The 27,629-nt window shown below is 36.1% G+C and overlaps 2 protein-coding genes across 2 annotated transcripts in view; both read left to right on the top strand.

Moving 5' to 3' along the window:
- Nucleotides 1–1,742: 1,742 nt before the first annotated feature.
- Nucleotides 1,743–14,682, top strand: prmt5 (protein arginine methyltransferase 5). Its single transcript, XM_073849154.1, has 16 exons — nucleotides 1,743–1,843; nucleotides 2,620–2,738; nucleotides 3,357–3,442; nucleotides 3,753–3,887; nucleotides 5,118–5,230; nucleotides 5,432–5,481; nucleotides 5,569–5,732; nucleotides 5,807–5,968; nucleotides 6,066–6,143; nucleotides 7,553–7,611; nucleotides 7,731–7,853; nucleotides 9,446–9,621; nucleotides 9,713–9,916; nucleotides 10,008–10,118; nucleotides 10,551–10,615; nucleotides 13,982–14,682. The coding sequence occupies exons 1-16, from the start codon at nucleotides 1,746–1,748 to the stop codon at nucleotides 14,132–14,134; spliced, it is 1,896 nt and encodes a 631-aa protein (XP_073705255.1). The 5' UTR covers nucleotides 1,743–1,745; the 3' UTR covers nucleotides 14,135–14,682.
- A 4,366-nt stretch (nucleotides 14,683–19,048) lies between these two features.
- Nucleotides 19,049–27,629, top strand: part of slc7a8b (solute carrier family 7 member 8b) — a 21,529-nt gene continuing 12,948 nt past the window's right edge. Inside the window, exons 1-4 of the mRNA XM_073849919.1 lie at nucleotides 19,049–19,234; nucleotides 22,854–23,058; nucleotides 23,126–23,277; nucleotides 25,359–25,484. Coding sequence (XP_073706020.1) covers nucleotides 19,111–19,234; nucleotides 22,854–23,058; nucleotides 23,126–23,277; nucleotides 25,359–25,484 — 607 coding nt within the window. The 5' untranslated portion in view covers nucleotides 19,049–19,110. The remainder of the gene's footprint in view (nucleotides 19,235–22,853; nucleotides 23,059–23,125; nucleotides 23,278–25,358; nucleotides 25,485–27,629) is intronic.

Below are 27,629 nucleotides of genomic sequence, written 5' to 3'. Positions count from 1 at the left end.
TTTTTGTTTGTTTTGTTTAGTGATAGTTGTTCATGAGTCCTTGTTTGTCCTGAACAGTTAAACTGCCCGCTGTTCTTCAGAAAAATCCTTCAGGTCCCACAGATTCTTTAGTTTTTCAGCATTTTTGTGTATTTGAACCCTTTCCGACAATGACTGTATGATTCTGAAATCTATCTTTTTACACTGAGAACAACTGAGAGACTCATATGCAACTATTACAGGAAGTTCAAATGCTTATTGATGCTTCAGAAGGAAACACAATGCATTTAGAGCTGGGGGTCAGGGTAAATGTAATTTTTTTGTCTTCTGGGGAACATGTAAGTATCTTCATAAGGGCAGTAGTCAATTAAAAAAACATGATATTTAGGCAAAATAAGAAAGATTTACACATCCTCAATTCTCATTTTCCATCTTTTTCCATCACATTTTGCAGATTCTGCAATGTGTATGTAAACATTTGATGTCAAATGTAATTTACTTATTTGATTACAACTCATAAAATAAAGTATTTTAATGGCACATTCTGAAACAGCAATAGTTTGTGAATGTATGTGAGTTGTGATTCATACATTATTTCCTCCAACCTTGCACAAAACACAGTGTAAAAAGGGTCACTCACTGCACAAGGAGAGACACTGCAGGCAAAAACACAGTTTTTTCAGGCATCTGTTAAATTTGAGAATTTAGGCTTTTTGGTTTTCCATAAAGTGTTTTTTTCTAACTAGTGGAAAGAAAACATCCAAAATTCACTGTTAAGTTTTTCTTTTATAGCACCTTCTCTATTTGTGCCAAAAGATTTCAGTTACAATTAATATTTTAAAATCATGTTTTCTCAAAATTATTTTTTTCTTCTACACTGAGCTCCAATTCAATAAACAAGAATTGACAGAAGAACAGACATCCAGTGTTTAGATTTTTGTACGCAAATTAGCACATATTTCATTAAATAATGCCTTATTTAACCCTTTTAAAACATTTTACTTAATTAATCAACTGGGTAAGCAAGGTGATAACTATTAGTCTTTTTTTTTTTTACCTTATTCACCTGCAGTGCATCGCCTTAAAATTAAATACACTGCTTATAAAATGACAATACTCACTGAGAATTTGTTTTTTATTTCTATATTATTTTAATGATATCCACAAACATTGACTGTCATAAGACTGAAAGCTTCAGTTCAGTTCAGTTCAGTCATGTTTCAGAATCAGATTTTTAATGAACGTTTCTAAATCTAAGTGATTAGCTTCAAGCAACAGTACAGCCTTCAAATATCCTTTTATTTGTAGGATTCCATGGCAAAATCCATTTGGCACACAGGTTTAATCTGCAAATAAACAGTGCTCAGTTTAATTAAAAGAACTCGTTGCCGTGGTTATCGCTACTCAATTCATAATGAATGATCCGGTTGTATTAAAAAAGCAAGCTGCTTATTACATAAACGACGCAAGCCATTAAAACTAATTAAACGTTCTCTAGAAGTTATTGGAGCAAATCCTACATTGTCAGGGAGCGCGTCGTCTCTTTGGGCTTTCTGCAGCATCACGTCTGCCCATAGTCTGATCTCGTTCTGCAGTCTCGCGAGGGTCGTACGAGAAAAAGAAACTGCGTTTCACGCAATCGCCATTGTGGATCTATCCCCGCATTGTTGCTCAAATGCAAGCGCTCTTGTGTTGAGCCAACATGACGTCGGTTTCTCAATAGCCCTGTGTCAGTTTCATTTTCCCTCCCATCCCGTCTCCTAACGATGGCGTCCGGCAGTGCAGGTAGCAGGGTCTCCTGCGGGAGAGATTTGAGTTGTGTTCCCGAAGTGGCGGATACCCTCGCGGCGGTCGCCAAATTAGGGTAAGCACAGGAAGCTTTCGGCGCACAAAGCAGACAAATTATATCAGCGGTGTAGCTTACAGAAGTGAAGTGTGTTCAGTTTTAAGTTGGCTCGGCTAGGTCGCTGCACGTGATGCACATGAGCATTTGCTAGCTGTTAGCGGCTTCTTCAGATTTGCTACTAACGTTAACTCCCACCATGCGTCTGCACATCGGTTTTAGGCAATAACATACAACTTTCTTTTGAAACCTCTGTAACACCTGCAGAATATGTGTTTAGAATTTTTACCGGTTTATTTTAATATTTAAGATGTGTTTTTGAATGGAATCATTCAATCTGTTTATGAGACATGTTCGTTCTCCAGCACAAATAAAATGTTGCAGACGTATTACTGAATGAAGGAGTAATAATAGTTAGGTCTGTTTTGTTATTATTAAACGTGGACGTTATTAAAGATGCATGTATTATATTTAAAGATCCTCATTGACTGATGGGATTGTAAGACTGATGAGAGAGGCAGCTGGTCATTTGACAGCTGAATAAAATCTAAATCATAGTATTATGAATGATTCACACTGTATACACTTTTTTTGTAATGCCACACAAGCTTGATGTCTGAATTAAAAAGATTTACCTTATTGATTAGATTAATAAAGTCTAAGACAAAATTGGAAAACCCTTTCCCTTTCCTGATGACATTGAAGACTTCCGGCTTTTACTTTAAACAAGAATACAGCCAGTAGCTGTCTTTATTGTGTGCTCTGTTTGTCTAAATGCATATCATTCTCTCCTATAGCTTTGATTTCCTGTGCATGCCGCTGTTCCACCCACGGTTCCGAAGGGAGTTTGAACTGGACCCTGCTAAGTCACGACCCGGAGCCCAAACACGCTCTGACCTGCTGCTATGTGGCAGAGGTGAGATAAAATCATCATACAATACTGTTAAATACAAAAAAAGTCATAAATAACTAAGACTCTTCTATCTTTGATAGAGAAAGATCAGTGAGCTGCAAAACATCAGAATCTAATAAATGCTGTCCACGTTTACACATCAATAATGACTATTTGGTATTCAGTAACTTGTCCCGCCCACGACGGTGAGATAATTTAGAGAAAGTCAAAGATAATATTAATCCTGAGACCAGAAGAATTAATGATAAGAGTTAAATGCTGTAAAGTCACATTTCACATTCAAAGACAGACTTAAAAGCAATCTATTCAATTTTAATAGTCAGAAAGAAAGTGGAAAGTGGTTATGAAACCTAAATCATAACTCTTTTTGCCACAAAATCTTAACTAGATTTTAAACGAACCCTAGGGGACAAAATAAAATGATTGAAGATTGTGCGATAAGAGCCTTTAATGTCAGTTCCTCATTAAGTTCCTTTAAAAAAAAAAAAAAAAGATTGAATAACTTGTTCTTCATTTTCTTTATCAATGATACTCTGTGCAATTACATTTACAGAATTACATACACTTAGACGTTATGATTATATCTTTGTAATAATAAGATGTCCATTCTTTCTTTATTAGATTGGAACACACTTATCGTGGGAAAGCTTTCACCCTGGATTGAGACAGATTCAGAGTTGACCACAGAACGCAGGAATTCAGAAGCCGTATGTACTATTATTTTGTCATATTTGATTCCTATTTTCATATCTAATCTGATATTTAATATTATTCATTTGCTCTAACCGATTGTTGTGCCATAAATGACGCATACACCTGTAGAATATCTTGACCCGGTTGTGTTTTTGATAATGGCTTCTTGAAACGCACCACAGTGTCATTGTAGCTGTAATCAAGAGTCAGATGCAAACGAGGGCTGTTTATTGGAGATCTGCCCAACAGAGAGGAAGCGGAGCGGATTTGTTGTTTATTTTGATGTGATCACTCCTTCTAATGTCTTTTGTGCCCTTGCTGCAGGCACTGGTACAGGAGCTCAATTTCTGTGCTTATCTGGGGCTGCCAGCTTTCATGATCCCCCTAAGGGGTCCCCACTGTGCCAACCTGGCTCGAATCCTGCTCAACCACATCCACACAGGACACCACTCTTGCATGGTAATGGCAATCTGTAGCATAGAATGAAAACAAATGTGCTCAGAACACACCATTATTTGTTTATGTATACACCCCGGACCTATCATTTATACATAATCTTTGTTCCTGCTGCTTCCGTTTCTTTTTTGTTTTGTTTTTTGCTGATGGAAATTTAATTAGTGGTGTGAGTAGACTGTTTATCATTTTAACTTGCATTATCCATAAATGTCACCCTGGACCACAAAGCCAGTCTTAAGTAGCACGGACATTTTAGTATCAATAGCCAAAAATGCATTGTATGGGTTGAAATGATGGATTTTTCTTTTATGACAAAATCATTAGAACATTAAGTAAAGATAATGTTCCATGAAGATATTTTATACATTTCCTACTATAAATATATCAAAACCTAATTTTTGATTAGTAATATACTTTGCTAAGAACTTCATTTGGACAACTTTAAAGGCGATTTTCTCAATATTTAGATTTGCTGCACCCTCAGATTACAGATTTTCAGTCTTTCCAAATTTTGTCATATCCTCACAAACCATACATCAATGGAAAACTCATTTATTCAGCTTTCAGATGATGTATAAATCTGATTTTTTTTTTAATATTTTGACCATTATGACTGGTTTTGTGGTCCAGGGTTGGGGATCACTTTAAACTATGAACGTAGTTATTTTAAATGTGAAATATATTTCAGATTATCGCTTTTTTTTTTTCTTTTTTACAATATTTGTGATTGAATAAATGTATAATTTGTGAGAGATTTCATTCAAATACTTACCAAAAATCTTACTGATCCCAAAAATAAACAATTCTGTCATTAATTTCTCACCCTCATGTTGTTCCAAACCTGTAAGACCTTCATCTTTGGAACACAAATTAAGATATTTTTGATGAAATTCAAAGGCTTTCTGATCATGAATAGACAGCAGTGACATTAGGATGAGTTTTTTTTGGGTGAACTATCGCTTTAAGTGGTAATGTTTTCTATCATACTGACTTATTAGAAAGTAATTAATATTTGAAGCATTTGTATAAAATGCACAGACACAACCTCTGTTTTATTAAGGGCACAGTATAAACTCAATTATAATGCTAAGCCACTTGTAATGCATCAGTGTGCAAGCAGAAACAAATCCATTTGTTTTTTCTCAGTTGGTTGCCCTTTTATTGGTTGTAATACTGCTTTCTTTGTTGATTAGGAATTAATTAGTTCAATGTTGATTGTTTTTAATTACATAGTTTTGGATACGCGTTCCACTGTTGGCTCCCGAGGACACGCGTGAAGATCTCATCGAGAACGAGTTGTCTAAACAAATGGATGATGGCAGCAATGATGAGAAGACCTGGGCATGGTGAGAGAGCTAAGACAAAGCCATTTGTTCAATTAAATATAGATATTAAATAGGTAATTAAAACATCCCATTAAGAACGAGTGTGACTTATTCTCTCTCCTAGTCCATATTTGGCTGTGCTATGTGATTATATCACTCAATTGCATGGAGAACAAAGCAGTCTTTGGCCTCTGTTCGTTTAATTTCCTTTTCCCTCTTCAGGTGGCACTCATTCAGAACACTCTGCGACTATAACAAGAGGATTTGCCTTGGTAAGAGCAAAAAACTCAAAAGTGAAGTGGCTATTAAAAATTAAGCTGTGAATACTAACAGTTTCAAAAAAAATATTCTTTGTTAAGCTATTGAAATTGGAGCAGACCTGCCATCTGACACGCTGATCGACAAGTGGCTCGGAGAGCCAATCAAAGCAGCCATTCTCCCCACCAGCATATTTCTAACCAATAAAAAAGGATTTCCCGTCCTTTCTAAAGCCCACCAGCGAGTGATCTTTCGCCTCTTCAAGGTAAATGTTACCAATATTATATCACATTCATTCTATTCACAGAAGTTATCTAACTATCTCCGGTGTCTCTCTAGCTGGAGGCTCAGTTTATTTTCACAGGGGCGAACCGCCACAGTGAAAAAGACTTGCGCTCGTACCTGCAGTATCTAGAGTACCTCAACCAAAACCGTCCAGCGCCTAATGCCTACGAGCTCTTCGCCAAAGGCTATGAAGATTATCTTCAGTCACCACTGCAGGTCTGTCTGCCAAAGGATAAACATTTTGCCTAGTGATGAGGTTTTCAGTGCAGTATTGATTCAGTTATGCTAATGCGACGCCTAATTGTTTTATCAGCCTTTAATGGACAATTTGGAATCACAGACGTATGAAGTTTTCGAAAAGGATCCCATCAAATATTCACAGTACCAACAGGTGAGTTAAAATGATTTGCTAATGGAAAACAGAATCTATTATCAGTTAATCACCAGTCATTAGTGGTGTTTGTTGCATCATTATAGCTTGTGTTAAAGAGAGTTCACCCAAAAATTCTGTATTTAATTCTGTAATTAATTACTTACTTTTATGTTACTTTTATGTCCAAACTTGTAAGACCTTTGTTCGTCTTCTGAACACAAATTAAGATATTTTTGAAATCCAGGAGCTCCTCCATAGAAAGCAAGGGTCCTACCATGTTCAAGGTTAAAGGAACACTCCACTTTTTTTGGAAATAGGCTCATTCTCCAACTCCCCCCGAGTTAATAAGTTGAGTTTTACCGTTTTGAAATCCATTCAGCCGTTCTCCTGTTCTGGCGATATCACTTTTAGCATAGCTTAGCATAGATCATTGAATCCTATTAGACCAATAGCATCACGTTCAAAAATGACCAACGAGTTTCGATATTTGTCCTATTTAAAACTCGACTCTTCTGTAGTTATATCGTGTACTAAGACCAGTGGAAATGCAAAGCTTCAATTTTCTAGGCTGATAAGATTAGGAACTACACTTCCATTCCGGCGTAATAGTCAAGGAAGTTTGCTGCCGTAATATGGCCGAAGCAGGCGGAGTATTATCAGAAATGAGTTCCCAGCTAGTTTAGCATTTGCACGTGCTGTGTGGTATTACTGCTCCTGCTTCGGCCATATTACGGCAGCAAACTTCCTTGACTATTACGCCGGAATGGAAGTGTAGTTCCTAATCTTATCAGCCTAGAAAATTGAAGCTTTGCATTTCCACTGGTCTTAGTACACGATATAACTACAGAAGAGTCAAGTTTTAAATAGGACAAATATCGAAACTCGTTGGTCATTTTTGAACGTGATGCTATTGGTCTAATAGGATTCAATGATCTATGCTGAGAGTGAGTTGAGTTGGAGAATGAGCCTATTTCCAAAAAAAGTGGAGTGTTCCTTTAAGATGAAGGCATGCGCATTCATTGTGGTACTCTCCAAAATGGCGCTAGGTTGACGTGGAGGAGAAGATTTTAGTGTTTTAGTTTCTTGCACACAAAATATTCTCGTAGCTTCCTAAAGTTACGGTTCAACAATGTGACAGTCACATGGACTATTTAGTCGATGTTCTTGGTACCTTTCTGGACCTTGAACGTGATGGTACCCTTGCTGTCTATAGAAGATCAGAGAGGTCTTGGATTTCATCAAAAATATCTTAATTTGTATTCTGAAGACGATCGAAGGACTTACGAACTTGGAACGACGTAAGGGTGAGTAATTATTGACAGATTTTGATCACACCCGTTTTTGGGTGTACTTTCCTATTAAAAGATGGAAAGGCACCACTTGAGAAAACCAAAAAAAAAAAACATTTGAATCGTCTTTTCCAACAGGCTGTATATAGATGCCTGCTAGACAGAGTTCCTGAAGAACAGATGGAAACCAATGTGCAGTAAGTGACTTCACACACTTCCAGGTGTCCCATTGTTGGTTCTTAATGTACTAGAAATAAAAATGCAGAGATATGCAATTTGCTTGGTAGACTATGTTAACACTGAGTTTTCTGTTCAGGATTTTGATGGTGCTCGGTGCAGGTCGTGGTCCACTGGTAAACGCCTCTCTCCGTGCAGCAAAACAGGCTAAGAGGAAACTGCGTGTATATGCTGTTGAGAAGAACCCTAATGCTGTAGTCACGTAAGTAACTTAGAGAGAGTTCACATAGAAATGAAAATTCTGTCATTATTACTCACCCTCATGTTGTTCCAAACCGGTAAAACCTTCGTTCATCTTCAGAACACAAACTAAGATATTTTTGCTGAAATCCAAGAGCTTTCTGACCCTGCATAGACAGAGACGCAACTGACACGTTCAAAGCCCAGAAAGGACATCGTTAAAATAGTACATGTGACATCAGTGGTTCAACTGTAATTTTATGAAGCTACGAGAATACTTTTTGTACGCAAAAAAAACAAAAATTAATGACTTTATTCAACAATTTCTTCTCTTCCATATCAGTCTTCAACGCGTATTCAAGACTTTACCTTGAAGGATAGCTAAGTTACAAACAAAACCCATATGACCTTCTCTTTAAAGGAGAACTCCGGTGTGATATTGACCTAAAGTGTATTGAATCATGATACCGAGTGTGAACGTACCTTGCATATTTCATCTCGGTTTGTGTCCAGCTGTCCGAAATCTGGGGTCAGTTAGCCGATGCTCACAACAGCTTGTCAATGAGAGTCAATGGGGCATCGAAGCAGTCATGTAAATAAATCACTGTTTTACGCCATTTACGAGGCACAAAGTAGCTCCACACTTCATCGGTAGACTTCCAAGGGCCCCGACATTTAAAACGAGACATTGAGAACTCAGAAAAAGCACCGGTAGTTTATTTACGAGAAGATTTATACAGACAGTAACTGCAAGATGTTTCGCGGCCGCCGCCATCTTGAATGTAGTCACGTTAAGTCGAGTGACGAGCAGGAAGGAACGTATCAGGTTTTCAACTTATCAGGTTGTAGTTTCCTTCCTGCTCGTCACTCGACTTAACGTGACTACATTCAAGATGGCGGCGGCCGCGAAACATCTTGCAGTTACTGTCTGCATAAATCTTCTCGTAAATAAACTACCGGTGCTTTTTCTGAGTTCTCAATGTCTCGTTTTAAATGTCGGGGCCCTTGGAAGTCTACCGATGAAGTGTGGCGCTACTTTGTGCCTCGTAAATGGCGTAAAACAGTGATTTATGTACATGACTGCCTCGATGCCCCATTGACTCTCATTGACAAGCTGTTGTGAGCATCGGCTAACTGACCCCAGATTTCGGACTGCAGTGGACAAGACGAGATGAGATATGCAAGGTACGTTCACACTCGGTATCATTATTCAATACACTTTAGGTCAATATCACACCGGAGTTCTCCTTTAAGGTTGAACTGATGTCACATGTACTATTTTAACTATTTTAATGTCCTTACTACCTTTTTAGGTCAGAAAGCTCTCGGATTTAATTAAAAAAAAAAATCTCAATTTGTGTTATGAAAATGAATAAAGATTTTTTGGAATGACAAGAGGGTGAGTAATTAATTGCAGAATTTTCATTTTTGGGTGAACTATCCCTTTAACATTGAGAGTCTCACCTTTTTTTCTCCTTCGCTTGAGGATAAAATACTGTAATCGAAGATTTTTTTTTTTTTATTTCATTGTAATTTATTTTTAAACAAAATCTATTCCTTTGATGGTGATCTGGATTTTCAGCTGTCTTTTGGTGTTCCCCTTCTCTTTCTTAGGCTGGAAAACTGGAAATTTGAGGAGTGGGGTGATCAGGTGACTGTTGTGTCATGTGACATGAGAGAATGGACCGCTCCAGAGAAAGCAGATATCATTGTGAGCGAGCTTTTAGGCTCATTCGGTGACAATGAGCTTTCACCCGAGTGCCTTGATGGAGCACAGCACTTCCTCAAAGGTTTGAGATGAAATCAGCTGTCTTTTCTATGATTTTTAATCCAAAATTGTACGTCTCTTGATCAGCTCATGTATGTTTGTTTTAACTTTAGATGATGGCGTAAGCATTCCCTGCTCTTACACGTCTTTCCTGGCTCCGCTGTCCTCTTCTAAACTATATAATGAAGTGCGCGGCTGTCGAGAGCGAGACAAAGACCCTGAGTGTCATTTTGAGACACCGTATGTTGTCAGACTACACAACTTCCACCAACTTGCAGAACCCAAACCCTGCTTCACCTTCATACACCCCACTACAGGTACAAGATCCTGCAGAAACACACATAGATGCCAGACTTATTCGACTATTTCCATTAAAAACCATTAACTCTTGGTCTTTACCCTGCACAGATATGAATAATAACCGGTATCAGTGTCTACGATTCTCCATTGAATGTAATTCAGTGCTTCACGGCTTTGCTGGATACTTCGAGGCCACACTCTACAAAGATGTCACACTCAGTAAGTCCACGTAGTAGCGACATTTGTAGCACACAGTGTCAGTTTTAAAGCCTGTTTCACAATAAGGCTTGCATTGTTCATCCACAATTACTGTGTAATTGGACAGTAGGTCTCGAAGCGTAAATTTCTGGGTTACCATATTGAGCATGTTCAGTGATAATGGCCACAAATTGGAATTGTTATCAGGAGAGGGCGAATGAGAATTATTGCCTTATTAACTTGATCGCCATTTAAATGTAATTTACATGGAGGCCAGTTACATTTACATCCAAAATGTGATTAATCTACACAGAATCCATTTTTTTCTTTTTTTTTTAAACAGTATTTAAATTTTCTGTACAGAGTCAGATTTACTGAACAAGTTCAGTTTCTGTGTCTTTTACTGTGTGAGGAACCTTTTTAACAATTAAATATCTTTCTTCACGCTTGTAGGTATAAAACCTGAAACACACTCTCCTGGAATGTTCTCCTGGTTCCCCATCCTATTCCCTTTGAAAGTAAGTTCATGATAGTAGAACTGTTTTTTTTTTTGGTACTGAATAATACAAGCACACACTAATGTAAGATTTTTTTAAAGAGCAGGTCATATGGGTTTTTGAAAAAAAAAAACATTTTTGCAGTTTGTAACATCGCTATCCTTCAATGTAAATGGTCAACAAAGTTGTTAATCAAGATATTGTCTCTCAAAAGAAAGTTGTCATATTTTCGAATCTTCTGCCTGTTACCGATCTACATTACTGGTTAACAAATTAGCATAATATCCGCTTGCCCGCAAAATACAAACACTCTGACCTGCCCACAAACACTTTCGCTAGTTAGTGTTTACATCATATCAAGAAGATGCTGTGTTCTGCTCTGTGAAAGTTTTTTGTTTTCATTGCCGAAAGATGATGTAAAGAATCAGTGGTTAGAATTAATTTTTTCCACGATACCACAGCAATACAATTCGAACCTTTTGTTGTGTGCTCATCGTTTTGCCGAGGACTGCCTCTCTAATCTTCTTTGGCTTTTAATCTTATTTATTTGGACTAACAAGTGTCTCCAAACCACAACCTGTAAGTACGATTGATATGGTTTGTGTGCATTTTCAAGTGAGTGCTCAAAATATCTAGTTTTTTTTCTAGTGCTAATGTCAAGTATACCTAGTGCAGCCTTAGGTTTCCAGGTAAACTACAATATTACGATCTTACAAAAATAGTTCCAAATTATAATTCACTTTGAACTCACTATTTCCTAAGAATATGTCGATTAATGTAGACTGTCGTTGTTCTAATTACTTTGCTTAATAATAAAGAATGTACAGTCGTGGCCAAAAGTTTTGAGAATGACACAAATATTAGTTTTCACAAAGTTTGCTGCTAAACTGCTTTTAGATCTTTGTTTCAGCTGTTTCTGTGATGTACTGAAATATAATTACAAGCACTTCATACGTTTCAAAGGCTTTTATCGACAAATACATGACATTTATGCAAAGAGTCAGTATTTGCAGTGTTGGCCCTTCTTTTTCAGGACCTCTGCAATTCGACTGGGCATGCTCTCAATCAACTTCTGGGCCAAATCCTGACTCATAGCAACCCATTCTTTCATAATCACTTCTTGGAGTTTGTCAGAATTAGTGGGTTTTTGTTTGTCCACCTGCCTCTTGAGGATTGACCACAAGTTCTCAATGGGATTAAGATCTGGGGAGTTTCCAGGCCATGGACCCAAAATTTCAACGTTTTGGTCCCCGAGCCACATAGTTATCACTTTTGCCTTATGGCACAGTGCTCCATCGTGCTGGAAAATGCATTGTTCTTCACCAAACTGTTGTTGGATTGTTGGAAGAAGTTGCTGTTGGAGGGTGTTTTGGTACCATTCTTTATTCATGGTTGTGTTTTTGGGCAAAATTGTGAGTGAGCCCACTCCCTTGGATGAGAAGCAACCCCACACATGAATGGTCTCAGAATGCTTTACTGTTGGCATGACACAGGACTGATGGTAGCGCTCACCTTTTCTTCTCCGGACAAGCCTTTTTCCAGATGCCCCAAACAATCAGAAAGAGGCTTCATCAGAGAATATGACTTTGCCCCAGTCCTCAGCAGTCCATTCGCCATAACTTTTGCAGAAGATCAATCGGTCCCTGATGTTTGTTTTGGAGAGAAGTGGCTTCTTTGCTGCCCTTCTTGACACCAGGCCATCTTCCAAAAGTCTTGGCCTCACTGTGTGTGCAGATGCGCTCACACCTGCCTGCTGCCATTCCTGAGCAAGCTCTGCACTGGTGGCACTCCGATCCCGCAGCTGAATCCTCTTTAGGAGACGATCCTGGCACTTGCTGGACTTTCTTGGACGCCCTGAAGCCTTCTTAACAAGAATTGAACCTCTTTCCTTGAAGTTCTTGATGATCCTATAAATTGTTGATTTAGGTGCAATCTTAGTATCCACAATATCCTTGCCTGTGAAGCCATTTTATGCAACAATGGTGGCTGCACGCATTTCTTTGCAGGTCACCATGGTTAACAATGGAAGAACAATGATTTCAAGCATCACCCTCCTTTTAACATGTCAAGTCTGCCATTCTAACCCAATCAGCCTGACATAATGATCTCCAGCTTTGTGCTCATCAACATTCTCACCTGAGTTAACAAGACGATTACTGAAATGATCTCAGCAGGTCCTTTAATGACAGCAATGAAATGCAGTGGAAAGTTTTTTTCGGGATTAAGTTAATTTTCATGGCAAAGAAGGACTATGCAATTCATCCGATTACTCTTCATAACATTCTGGAGTATATGCAAATTGCTATTATAAAAACTTAAGCAGCAACTTTTCCAATTTCCAGTATTTATGTAATTCTCAAAACTTTTGGCCACGACTGTAAACACATTTTCGTTTACAAACGGTATTGTTTCATCAGTTAGTCACGTTAGCACTTGGCTAACGTATCCACCATTAGGTTATTGTTTTGTGAATTTTTTACAGTTTAGCAGCTAAACATTAGCTGTGGGCACGATTCACTTGCATAAGTGTGAAATAAATGTTTTTATGTCATTATTTTAAGAATGGATTGAAGCACTTATTATGCAAATATGCATACACAGGGTTGCCAGGTTTTCACAACAAAACCCACCCAAATGCTACTTGTTAAAAATTGCTTTCCAGGGTGTAAAATGTATGCTTTTTGTCGGGGTTCCCCTGGTAAATTTGCAATTCGGGTGCTAAATATGACGTTATTGGGGTCATTTCAACCCACAACATCAAAAACAACCACGGACTTGGCAAGGCAAATGGTACCGCTTGCTAACTTGCTCAAGTGCTCCTCTCTTTGCCAGTCACAATAGGCATGGACAGCTGACCAATCAGAGCATAGAAGGCTTATTAATGGGAGGGGTTTACAGACATTGCACTCAACTGATTTGAACAAACCTTTTCAAAATCATTGACAAATGACTATGTATAAATGTATATTCTGAGAAAATTACAATGTTTTCTGACCTTGGGTGCCTTTAAAAGTGTTTTAGGGGACGCCAACACAATATTAGTACACTTAAAAAAAACATATGACCTACTCTTTAAGTAATTATTTTATTCAACATTAAATCAATCAAGTGACAAAGACTTTTATATTGTTACAAATAAAACCTCCTTTATTAACGCTGTTGTGTTTTATCTCACTTGAATGTTATCCAAATGTATACACTTTCTTTGGTAAGAATGTCTGGCATGGACGTAAATACATTTAGCACTTTGGGTTTAAAAAGAAGCCAGCTAAGCACTGTCAAAGTGTGGCAGTTTATCGACTCCACAGTTAATGTGCTGAAGTGTACAGCCATGTTGGGCGTGTAATCCTAACACCTTTTTCCCCCTCTCTCTTTCTCTTCATGCAGCAGCCTATCCCGCTGTCCTGTGGCGATAACGTGAGCGTGAGGTTCTGGAGGTGTAACAATGGAAAGAAGGTCTGGTATGAATGGGCCGTGACTGAGCCTACATGCTCCGCCATTCACAACCCCGCCGGACGATCTTACACCATCGGCCTGTAGCAAGACTAACACGCAGACATCTACTGACACATGGGGTTACACTGATTTTCAGTCAAGCGGCAGGTTTAAATATCTTGTTTCAAGGGCCCAACTACACTTAATGAGATCGTTCTCCATGACAGATGTGTATTCTGTAATGTTCATAAGGATGGAAATTAAAACAGCACTTACGAGGTATCCTTTAAAGCGATGCGTGATGTCCTGGTGCTCTTTCTTAGTTCAAACTCCTCTCATATTTCCAAAAAGTAAAGCCTAGAGTTTATGGCTCATATTAATAACACAAAAGCTATTAGTTTTTGAAGACTATTGTTTTCTAGAACTGATAATGTGAGTCTGGGAGTCTATTTTGTCACTCTACGTAATACATCACCCTTATTTTCCTGTTGTCCAGCAGTGACCTGCTATTCCCCATGGTGAGAATAATCATAGTATGAATGTCCCCTGTCAGGCCATGTTAGGAAACATATCCCATACTTTTATACAGTTTTTTTTTTTCCCCTGATAAAAAATGTATTGTCATACAATGAATAAAAAAGGTTCAAAATTGTGATGGTCTTTTTCTCTGTTGTATTTTATAAAATACTACAGGACAAACTGAGTTTTGGTGTTGCAATATACCGTTGTTAACGATGACCGTGATATTAGAGAAAATTAAATATTGAGACTGTATTAATATTACATACAATTAAATTGTAACTGTAATTCCATCTAGTTGACGCTCCAACATAACAGGTGGCAGTATTGCATCTATTATGGAGCATATTAACAGCAAACGTTTCTTTTTTTTTAATACTGTTGCATGTGATTTGTTAGACAAAAAATGAGTTCAACAATTTGAATTAGATTTTTTGGTAACACTTCACAATAAGGTTCATTAGTTAACTACTTTATTTAACATGAACTAAGAATGAACAATACATATGGCACATATGGCATTTATTAATCTTAGTAATTGTTAATTTCAACATTTACATGCATTATTAAAATCAAAATTGTGCTTGTTAACATTAGTTAATGCACTGGGAATTAACATGAATGAACTAACAATGAATTATTGTATTCGCTAACTAACATTAACAAAGATTAAGAAATTCTGTAATAAATGTATTGATCATTGTTTGTTTATGTTAGTTAATACATTAACCAATGGAACCTTATTGTAAAGTGTTACCAATTTTTTCCAAAAACAAATTATATAGATATTGCAATATTTAGTGAGTTCTTGTATTACATACTGATTAAAAAAAAATCTAAATTACAGTCATAATTATGACATGAGATATAAAGATATTATATGAAAAGTTCATACTAAGTCAATTATGAGATCATAAAATAACCAGTCACAATTCTGAGATGAGTTTGATTGACAGGCGATCTGACCAATCATAACGCCGAATCCGCCATTTTGTCCGACAAACAAACCAGACAGGAGAGTAGATTAACGTCGGTGGACTTGAACTTGAAAAATGGTGTGCATTGAAGTCTTTCAGCGGTTGAAACAAGATGTCTTCTGTTTCATTCATGTTTACTTCATGCTACAACTACTAAAGAGGAAGGTCCCTGTGAAGAGAAGATCGACAGATTAAAATGTTTTTACAATTCGTCACACAAACAACTTAGACACTATGACCAAAAATCTAATCTTTAAAAAAATTACTTTTTTACCAAGAAAATGATTTTGGGTAAAAGGAATGCTCACATGTGACTGATTTCTTCCAGGAAGTATGAGGGGCCAATAAAGCATGTGCAGTATGAATATTATCACTGTATCTTAATCCTGCTTAATTGCTTAAGAAATAAGCAATGTTGCAACTGTCCCCACTCTCCCCTACTCCAAATATCATTCCCAGTCTGACCGATGAGTACAGCCCAAAACATGACGATAACTGGCCAATTTCAGCAGCAATAATCAGCAAAATATGTTAGTTCCGTTCAGTTCAGTGGCATTGTTTACGTTCAGTGCCACCAAAATGGCAGATCGATGATGCCTTGTGAAAAAAATCTGTGTGCTCTGTGAAATCTGATAAGCCATAGTTGCTGTGTTCAAGTTTCAAGTTTACTTTATTTATATAGCACATTTTAAACAGCCGCAAGACTGACCGAAGTGCTTTACACTTGGAAACATCCGCAAGAAAAAATAAAAGGAAACAAGACACATAAATAAGAAATGAAGGAGATAAAATAAAACCTAATAGGCCATTGAAAACAAATGAGTTTTTAAAAGTGATTTAAAAATAGTCAGACTAGGAGCCGTTTTGATCTCAACTGGCAAGTCGTTCCAAAGACGAGGCCCAATTACTGAAAAGGCCCGGTCACCTCTACGCTTAAGTCTAGAGTGTGGAATTAAAAGGAGGTTCTGGTCGCAGGATCTCAAACTTCTCAAAGGGATATACTGGTGGAGCAGTTCGGATAGGTAAATGGGTGCTTGGTGATGCAACGATTTAAAAACAACTAATACAATTTTAAAGTGTATTCTAAATTGGACAGGCAGCCAGTGAAGGTCCTTCAAAAGTGGAGTGACATGATCCCATTTTTTCTTTTTTAAAAGAAACTTAGCAGCGGCGTTCTGGACCAATTGAAGACGGGCAATTTGCGATTTAGAGATGCCGCAGCCACAATATAAAGAGTTACAATAGTCTAGACGCAACGTAATAAAAGCATGAATGGCCATCTCCAGAGTCTTATTGGTGAGAAAATGTTTGATTTTTGCAAGTGTGCGGAGCTGATAAAAACTAGATCCAATCACGGTGGAAATTTGTTTATCAAATTTTAGCGTGTCATCCAACAAAACACCCAAATTCCGTACCTGTGAGGACCTAAATGCAGATAAAGGTCCTGTGTTGGGCTGGTCACGATGCTCAAACAGAACCACTGTGTTCACATGAACATTTTAAAGCTGAATAAATTATGTAAAATGCACATAAACATTAAATTGTCTTAGGCACAGAGCAGTCACATTCGCTGTTGAATGTATTTAAGAAACAGAAGTGATTTGTAACTAAACAATTACAGGCATGGAAACCATCCGCGCTGATTTAGTTTTCTTTGTTTGCTCATGAGCACTCATTAACAGAGCACAGCTTGTGAACAAGGGAAATTTCTCCAAGATTGTCTGCCAAGACATCTGAACCTATTTGCTAGCATCATGCAGGCAATGTTCACAAATAGCCATTCAATCACCATTGATTGTGATCCTTCCCTTCTTGGTGAGCAACTTTGAAAGACAATACTGACGGCTCTTGCTTTGTCTCATTTAACTATGAATGCATTTTGTGTGTGATTTCTCCCAGTTTATTCTGGAACACTAATTTCTTTCTAGTTAATTTTTACAAGCCATTGCATCATTGTTTAGGTCACTGTTAAAATGTGCCAGTCTGAGGAGGTGGGCTTCTACTTAGAGCTACTTAGAGAGTTTTTTCAGTTGCACTGGTTCCTTTGGCAGCTGACCAGGGTGCATGTTAGACATTGTGTGTAAATCAGCTTGGGAACAGTATGCTTTGTGAAAAGCACTATACAAATAAATTAAAGTTTAGCTTTAGGAAAAAGCTTATTGATTTGCATGGCTGACTGAGCAGCTTTGTTCTTTGCCCAGAGAGCTCATTTTTGTCACATGGCCCCTAGCAAACAATTCTGGCCCTTTGAAGTGCTGCCAAAAAATGTTACAGCTCCGTTATGCATGTATATTTGCGTCCATCTGTATTTACAGATCAATTTTTTGATCATCTATGAATGTTAATTATTATTTAATACGAGTATGCAAAACAGCCCCTCTTTTTCTCAATCGATGTTATATGAGAATAATTTATGAGAAAAAAAAATATGACTTACCAAGTCAGTCAAATTTGACAAAAGTCATAAAAAGTCATAATTATAAGCTATAAAGTCGTAATTATGACAAAAAGTCAAAATTGAGAGTCAATTATGCAGTGTCAAAATTATGGGATGAGATTATGAGAAGTGAAATGATAATAATTCTACGTTTTATGACACTGATTTATGATTCGGAATCTGAATATTGACTTTTTTTTATCTTTTTATATCATCTATGTCAGGATCATGTCTGTGTTTTGTCCTGTTCTGTTATGTTTCCCAAGTGTTTTTCCCCTCATGTTTCTAGTTCATTTGGTTTAGTCCTTGTTTCCCCCCTTTTGATTTAGTCCTTTTGGTTTGTTCTTGCCCATATTTGTATTTTCCCCTAGTTATCTTGTTAACTTGTTTGTGACCACGCCCATGTCTCTGTGTATTTAAGTCTGCTTGTGATCACTCCCCGCTGTCCGTCGTTAACGTTATATGTCCTCGCTTTATGCTCCCGGTTTTGTTTATTTGTATCATTTTTCAAGTGTTTTATTTAATAAACTTATATGTTTTCATTTACTCCGGATCTCCTCCTCATTCTCCACTCCTCATCCATCCAGACTGTGACTATCTGTTTTGACATACCATTTTTCACATTATTTTGACATAATTTTATGAATAATAATCATTTCATGATACTGATTTGCCAATTCATTAGGTTTTTTTTAGATGGAGGATCCATATTGTGAGCTTATTTCATCATTCAGTATTTTAATTAAAAAGTCTTTTTCCAAATTATTTTTGTATAATATTTTACTGCAGTTTTTTTTTTTTTTTTTTTTTTTTGACAAAAAGTAATAGGCTCTCCTCAACATGTTTTAAGTTTTTATTGCCTTGATTTTAATATCAGTGAGTGAGGACAAACATTTTAATATCATAATTTTATTAGATTTTGTGCTGCAAAACTGTTGTAATTCCACTGGGCTGCCAAATTACTAAATACAAAATCTCTTTGTAGTTGCATAATATTTCCTTTGTTACACACTTCTATTAAACTAGATCAAACCAGAGCACTGTGGGCGGGTTTATCAGATTAACACATTAAGTTTGGGGCGGGAGGATAAAGTTACGGAGACTCTTAACATCAACACTTAAGAACAGAGTTTCTGCTGTCTGTGAAAATGAGCAGCAGTGGCGCCCGACACAGGGCTGCATCAGTGCCGAATTCAGACACCGATGACGGAGAACCAGCAGTGGGCTTAAAAAAAGAGATTGGGCTCCTCAGTGCATGTGGTATTATTGTGGGTAAGTCTGGGTTTTATGCATTACTTAATCTCTTTTTGCACTTTATATACATGTAGTTGATACAAAAGCAGGCCTATAGTTTGTGATGTGGATGCATATTCATGATAGTTTTGAAAAACTGTCCATAAAATAAAACTCTTTTGATTGCATGGACAAAAAAAAAAAAAAACACTAATACTTTTTTCAAAATATCCTCTTCCACAGAAGAAAGATCATCATACTGGATGTAGGATATATGCATAAAGTACTTCATTTCATTTTTTAAATATTCTGTTTCTATGATATAAATGAGAAATAAAACAGCATATGAACACTAACTCCATCCAGAGCAAACACAGCGTGTTGCTGAAGCACAGGTAGGGCCCGAGTAAGGATTATAAACACTGAAGAGATTTATCAGTAGGAGTCTGGTGTTAGGTAGCAAGTTTAAACCTAAACGAGGTCACTACACGGCATGTAATTTAGACTTGAATGCAAGAGGCTCACCAACATGTCTGTGCCAGTTACCTCACTGCTGGGTTAATGCATGTTATCTGAGATTTAAGCTGTCAGTGGGTGTTTGGGTTACATTAGGTCGGGTCACTATCTACTGTGTTGTCCATTAACAAATTCTGTTGTTTTGGCAATAGAATGTGTGTGTGTGTGAGAGAGAGAGAATCATTTGCGTAATTGTTTGGTTTAAGGCACCAGGTTTTTAAGGACATCTTGTGGGTTCAGCTTTTTGAATGTGTCATAAATGGGATAATTATATCTCTTGTCAAATCTGTTCCTGTTTGGAATATCTCTCCTTGCGATAAAACATTGACAATCTGGTTTTCAAACCTCTGATTAATATTTAATATTTAGATTAATGACCTAAGAATGACTTTCTATGGTTAAATGAATTATGGAAGTCCTGAAACAAAAAGAAACCTCTCAAAAATGTTCTGCCCTGTGTTTATTTTTTCTTACAATTCTGACTTTTTTCCCCAGAATTGTGAGATATTGTGAGTCATTGTGAGATGACTTATTGCAAGTCATAAAGTCAGAATTGGGAGATATAAATTTCCATTTCTGAGAACTAAAGTGGCAATTGTAAGAAATAAAGTTAGAACTGAGAGGTATAAACTTGCAACTGACAGAATTTTCTCAGAATTCTGACCTTATAACGCACAGTTACGAGTTAAGTCAGAGTTGTGAGATATAAACTAAATTCTGAGAACATATCAGTCTTTTTTCCCCCTCAAAATTAGACTTTATATGATTAATGACCTAGGAATGGCCTTCTATGGTTAGATCAACTGATTTTTATAGTTATAAAGTCAGAATTACGAGATATAAACTCACAATTCTGACTTTTTTTTTTTCACAATAGCGAGTTTATATCTCACAATTCTGAGAAAAAAGATACAAACTCGCATTTGTAGTACAAAAAGTGCTTTGTGACCTTGAGGGTTGGTTTTAACCAGTGAAAATATTAAGAGTACTCATTGTTAACACCTGTTCAGCAGTGAAAAAGGTATTCGCTTTTTTTTTTTTTTTTTTTTTTTTTAATGTAAACTTGCCATTGTGAATTATAAAGTCAGAATTGGGAGATATAAACTCACAATTCTATCTCACAATTCTGAGAAAAAAAGTCAGAATTGCGAGATACAGACTTGCATTTGTGGAAAAAAGTCCTTTGTGACCTTGAGGTTTTGTTTCAACCAGTCTGTTAAAATATTAAGAATGCTCATTGTTAAGACCTGCTGAGCAGTGAAAAAGGTAATTGTGACTTTTTATATCACAATTGTGTCTTTTTCTCTCAGAATTGCATGATACAAACTCAGAATTTTGAGATGTAAACTCGCGATTGCTAGTTATAAAGTCAGAATTGCATAATACAAACTCACAATTCTGACTTTTGTCACAGAATTGTGAGATATAAACTTGCACATTCTGAGAAATCACAATTCTGAGAAATTGGCAGTGGTAAGAAGAAATAGTTATAAACACACAATTTTATTTTATTTTTTCTAATGATTTTATATCTTACCTTATAGAATTGCGAGTTCAATTCTGACTTTATAACATGCAGTTACGACAGAATCATGAGTTATAAACTTACAATTCTAAGAACATGTCAATCTTTTTTGCCCCCTCAAAATTAGACTTCATAGGATGAATGATCTAAGGATAGCCTTCTATAGTTAGATGAATTGATTTTTATAGTTATGAAGTCAGAATTGCAAGATGTAAACTCACAATTCTGACTTTTTTCACAATTGCAAGTCTATATCTCACAATTCTGAGATAAAGAATTGTGAGATATTTGTGAAAAAAACCTTTGTGACCTTTAGGGTTGGTTTCAACCAGTCTGGTAAAACATTAAGAATGCTCATTGTTAACACCTGTTGAGCAGTGAAAAGTTACTTTGTTTAGAGATGGAATTCTAAACAAAGATTTGGAAAAAAAGACAAGGGGAAAATAAAATAAGCTATTTTGCCACTTGTACTACAGAAGCCTTAAAAAATGTGATTTTTTTTAAATTAAAGAACCTCCTATGTAAACCTGTTTCCACACTGAATAAAAAACAAAAAGGTAATTGCGACTTTTTATCTCTGTCTTTTTTTCTCAGAACTGCGTGATAGTATACAAACTTAGAATTGTAAAATATAAACTCACAGTTGCAAGTTATGAAGTCAGAATTGCATGATATGACTTCTGACTTTTGACTTTTTTCCCAGAATTGTGAGATATGAACTTGCAATTGCGAGTTCTAAAGTCAGAATTGTGAGATATAAATTCGCAGTTCTGAGAAATAAACTCACAATTCTGAGAAATAAAGTTAGAATTCTGAGAGATAAACTCATTTTAAATCTAGCAATTGACTTCTCAGAATTGCGAGTTTATATTTCTAAATTCTGACTTTATAACGCAAGTACGAGTTAAGTCAGAATTGTGAGTTTATATCTATGACTTAACTCACACTTGCGTGAGAACATAGTCTTTTTTCTCCTCGAAATTAGACTTTATAACTTGCAATTGTGTTTATATCTTACAATTCTGAGAAAAATGTAAAAATTGTGAGTTCCTCTCAAGCAATTCTGAGAAAAAAAAGTTGGATTTGTGAGATAAACTTGCAATTACCTTTTTTTTTATATTTATTCAGTGGCGGAAACAGGCTTCCATAGGAAGGTGCTTCAGTAAAAAAAAAAAAAAAAAAAAATCACCTGGTGCTTCAGGGCTTCTGTAGTACAAATAGAAAAACGGCTTATTTCATTCTACCCTTGTCTTTTTTCAAAATCTCTAGAGATTTCCATCCTTAAACAAAGGAACTTTTCACTGCTCAACAGGTGTTAACAATGAGCATTCTTAATATTTTACCAGACTGGTTGAAGCCAACTCTCAAGGTCACATAGCACTGAAGAAAACCTTGTACAAGAGAAGAACACAGACTGAGGCATGTGCATAGAAGAGCAGAGACAAAGAATTTTATAGGGTATTGTTCAAAAGTTAGGAGTCGATACAAGCTTTTTGTTGTTGAAAGAAGTCTCTTTTACTCAGTCCCCCTTTTCCACCCGGTAGAGACACTCCTGAAACAAACTACAGTCAGTTTCTTCTGTTAACTCCACTTGCCTGTTTGTTTTCATTTTTCCAGGTAACATCATTGGGTCTGGGATCTTTGTAAGTCCAAAGGGCGTTTTAGAAAATTCCAGTTCAGTGGGTCTGGCTCTCATAGTGTGGACTCTGACTGGCGTCATCACTGCCATCAGTGCTCTGTGCTATGCTGAACTGGGAGTCACAATCCCAAAGTCAGGTGGAGACTATTCCTATGTTAAGGACATCTTTGGAGGACTAGCTGGGTAAGCCTGACTCATTTATTTAGATGTAATGTAATGTGAGGTCTGACAGGGCTTGTCTTCTGAATAGGTTTCTAAGGCTGTGGATTGCAGTGTTGGTGATCTATCCAACTAACCAGGCTGTGATTGCCCTCACATTTGCCAATTACGCATTGCAGCCTCTTTTCCCTTCCTGCTTCCCTCCAGAGAGAGCGCTGGGTCTGCTTGCAGCCGTCTGCCTGTGTAAGTAAATGCTGACAATTAAAACATGCTTTAGGGCTACATTACATTTTCCATGACGAACTGTTTTCCAAGAGCAACATGTGTCTGGTTAGTAGTAACTGATTACATGTAATCTGGATTATGTAATCAGATTTCAAAAATTAGGTATTTGTAATTAGATTTTAAAATACCTGTGATTATACTACAATTATTTTTTAATCACAAAATTACATATTCACACAACAGCAATAAATTGTAATTTATACATAATTTATTGATTCTGCCTAATTCTTCTTTTTCATCTTTTAAAATGTGTTTTTTTAAAAATAATCTACCCCTTATATACATTCAGAAATTCTTCTAGTTTTATGGAAATTCACACAAAGACCAGTCACTAGTAAGGGGCCTATAATTACACAGAAAATCACAAACTCAACAAAATTGTGACCCTGGACTACAAAACCAGTCATAGGGGTCAGTTTTTTGAAACTGAGATTTAACATCATCTGAAAGCTGAATAAATAAGCATTCTATTGATGTATTGTTTGGACAGGATGATATTTGCCCGAGATGCAACTATTTGAAAATCTGAGGGTGCAAAAAAATCTGAATATTGAGAAAATTGCCTTTAAAGTTGTCCAAATTAAGTTCTTAGTAATGCATGTTATTAATCAAAAATTAAGTTTTGTTATATTTACAGTTGGAAATTTACAAAATATCTTCATGGAACATGGATCTTCAATTAATACTCTAATGATTTTTGGCATAAAAGAAAAAACGATAGCTTTTTGACCCATACAATGTATCGTTGGCTATTGCTACAAATATACCTTGTGCTACTTACGATTGGTTTTGTGGTCCAGGGTCATATTTGCATATTCACAGTTCTCTGACATCACATGACATGGTTAACAAATATTTAAATAATCATCTGTTTTAGTAAGTGTTTTATTTTGTTCTTATTTTAAAATAATTCATTTTCATGTAATACATTTATGATTTAATGAACAAACCCCCAGCATTTCCTTCACAAACCCCAGGTAAGGAAAACCTTGATGTAATGTTTAACGCAGTTCATGTTGTTAATAACAACGAAAAGAATATATATTTTTTTCTTTTTGCACTTTTATATAAATATAGTACTAGATTACTAGATTATCCTATTTAAATCAATGTGATAAACATCTTAGTTAAAAAGTATTCTAAAAGTAATGATTATAATACCTGAAATGTGTAATGTAATCACGTTACTAACTACAATTTTTGTCATGTCATTTGGAATCACTAACGGACTACAATTTGCAAGTAACCTACTTAACTCTCTTTCTCTCTCTCTCTCTCTCTCTCTCTCTCTCTCTCTCTCTCTCTCTCTCTCTCTCACTCTCTCTCCCTCTCTCTCTCTCTCTCTCTCTCTCTCTCTCTCTCTCTCTCTCTCTCTCTCTCTCTCTCGTTTTTTTTTTATCACATTAGAAAAGAAAATTCCCTTAGTGAGCCTTGGCTTGACCGCAGGTAGCACTTTGATTCAGAAAAGTGGCTTTTCATAACCTCTTTTTGTTCAAGAACAGGTTGGCTCTAGACATATGATTACATAATTGCGGAATTGTCAGCTTTATGTCTCATGATAGGAGGGTTTGTTCATACAGGTCTGGATCATACAGCGTGTTCTCCTGCAAAAGCTCCAAATTGTATTGACAGTGTTTGTCAGGGGTGTAAAGTACTTGAGTAATTGTACTTGATTACTGCACTTAAATTTTATTTTTAGGGATTTGTACTTTACTGGAATTCAATTAAAAAATGAATACTTCTCCTTTCAGTAAAAAATGTATCTTTTGTAGACCACGAGTTCTTGGCTTTTTCCAGAGCTGTTGAACAATGTTGTCTGGCAAGCTTAAACCTGTTGGCAGGTCTTGCTTTGTTTTCGTTCTTTAATCTAAAGCTGTTATTTTCATGTTTGTGCATGTTGCAGTAACAGCGTGTTGTTTTGTGTTCTGTGAAGCTTGACTGTATATATAACATTTGACTGACTTCATTCTTTGTTCAGTGTAATTTCTGATTACTATCAATAAGAATTGAATGTTTATCATTCGTTCTGTTTCTTGTAGTGCTGTTAACTTGGATTAACTGCTTTAGTGTCCGCTGGGCGACGCGTGTACAGGATGTGTTCACCACAGGCAAACTCCTTGCCCTCCTCCTCATCATCATCATGGGCATCGTGCAGATCTGCAAGGGTAACTTTTAACAGTACAGTCCATAGTGCATCCATATCCATACATTTGTTACTCATAAACATATTTTACTCATATTTCACTGATATTGTTTTCCATATTGTAACAAATTTATCAAGTCACTTCTACTGTTTGCATTTTTGTTGCATATATGACAATAACTCATTCCAGCATTATTTTGGTTCATTTGCTGCTTTCCAAATTGAACTGCAGTCATAAATAATAAAGCCATTTGCTTTCTTTCAAATCAACCTCAGCATAAATCACCATAGTCAAGTTGAGTTTTTTCCTTAAAATTTATGACAATTGCACAAATGTATTATTCCAAAATGTGGTAGGTTCTTGATGTTTCCAGAATATCTGCCTTAATTATTTCTGCACTATCAGCAGAAAATTGTGGGAATTTGAAGATGTTCTGATTTAAATAATGGTATTTTATTCAGAGTGAGATATGTGCAATTTACAATGTGAATTGTATAATTTATTGGTATTTTGTACAACCAGGATGTTTCTGAGAGTTCATGAAAGCCATGATACAGTTATTTGTAATTCTTTGATAAATGAAAAGTTCAAAAGAACAGCATTTTACTTATGTGACATTATACATGTCCTTAATCTCAATTTTATGCATTCCTGCTGAATAAAAGTATTAAAGAACATTTCAGTGGTAGTATATATATATATATATATATATATATATACACACACACACACACACACACACACACACACACACACACACACACACACACACACACACACACATATGTGACCCTGGACCACAAAACCAGTCATAAGGGTCAGTTTTATTAAATAGAGATGTATACATTATCTGAATAAATAAGCTTTCCATTAATGCATGGTTTGTTAGGATAGGACAATATTTGGCCGAGATACAACTATTTGAAAATCTGGAATCTGAGGGTGCAAAAAATAATATAAATAATAATCAATAATCAAAATATTGAGAAAAACGCCTTTAAAGTTCAAGTTAAGTTTTAAGCAATGCATATAACTAATAAAAAAAAACTGTAAGTGGCGGCTGGTCCATAGGGGGCGCTGGGGCGCCGCCCCCCCTCAAGTTAGCCAAGGAAGAAGACTACTAACATGTTAAAAATAAGTTTAATACATATTGCAAAATAATTACGAAATTGCATTATTTTGACATACTATTCGACTGGTAGTTATGTTAGCACCTGTTAAAAATAAAAAAATAAAAACTTTTTCGTTTGTTTGTGTATGCGGGACGCCGGCCAAATTTTTGAAACGCATGTGACTTGAGGCTGAGCTCTGATTGGCTTGTTTCAGATTGTCCTCGGGGCGCAGAACACAGCGCCCCAGACCCTCCCACTTTAGATCTTAGCCAATCAATCTTGTTTTTATATATTTTGTCCTCATGTGATTGGACCGTTCTCGACTGTCAAATATGTGCAATATCTTTTCCGAGATGAAAGTAAATTTGATTTTATCTTTCACAAGCCGTTCAAATGAAGAAAAAAATAAATAAAATAAACGTACGAATCATGGAGCTTGGATAGAGTTTGCTTGCTAGATGCGATGTAAGTCATGCCTTTTATTGTTTTCATTGTTTGTTATTTCAAAGTCCTGTCACCGAAGCGTTGTGGGCAACTACACAGAAAGTAACGTTAACTGTAACAATGCAGTTTAACTCAATCGTCGGGGTACAAGCAAGGGTTTATGTAGATGTCTTTTTTCAAGTAAATTGTGAGTGTTTATGTTAGTATTATTATAAGCACAATATTAAAATATATATATATATATATATATATATATATATATATATATATATATATATATATATATATATAATATAGTGTTCCTTCTTTAATTGGACATACAAATATATTGTCAATAGCATTATAATTACTTATTATATTGGACTATATATACAAATTTATGAAAATTAATTTATATGTAATGTTTTATTACAAATCAATTTATTTTCTCTGTCTTTGATATTTATCCTGTGGCTCCCTCGTGTGGATAACATTAGTATTATGGCCTTTATCTCTGAATCACATTAATATAAATGGCTAATATTTTTTGGGATGATTACAAATGTTTAATGATTACTTTACCGATAATAAAGCCTGTATTAAAAGTGTGATTCATTTTGTGTGCGCCCCC

This window comes from Garra rufa, chromosome 10 (assembly GCF_049309525.1).
Source record: "Garra rufa chromosome 10, GarRuf1.0, whole genome shotgun sequence".
Lineage (NCBI taxonomy): Eukaryota > Metazoa > Chordata > Actinopteri > Cypriniformes > Cyprinidae > Garra > Garra rufa.
Note: the sequence above shows the minus strand (reverse complement) of the source record. Positions and strands in the feature narration are given on the sequence as shown.

What these genes read in the sequence shown, in the direction of transcription:
- prmt5 (XM_073849154.1), top strand. Translation starts at nt 1,746, where the DNA reads ATGGCGTCCGGCAGTGCAGGTAGCAGGGTCTCCTGCGGGAGAGATTTG. An exon ending in GCGGCGGTCGCCAAATTAGG is followed by an intron (nt 1,844 to 2,619) that starts GTAAGCACAGGA and finishes TCTCTCCTATAG; the next exon opens with CTTTGATTTCCTGTGCATGC. An exon ending in CTACAAAGATGTCACACTCA is followed by an intron (nt 10,119 to 10,550) that starts GTAAGTCCACGT and finishes TCACGCTTGTAG; the next exon opens with GTATAAAACCTGAAACACAC.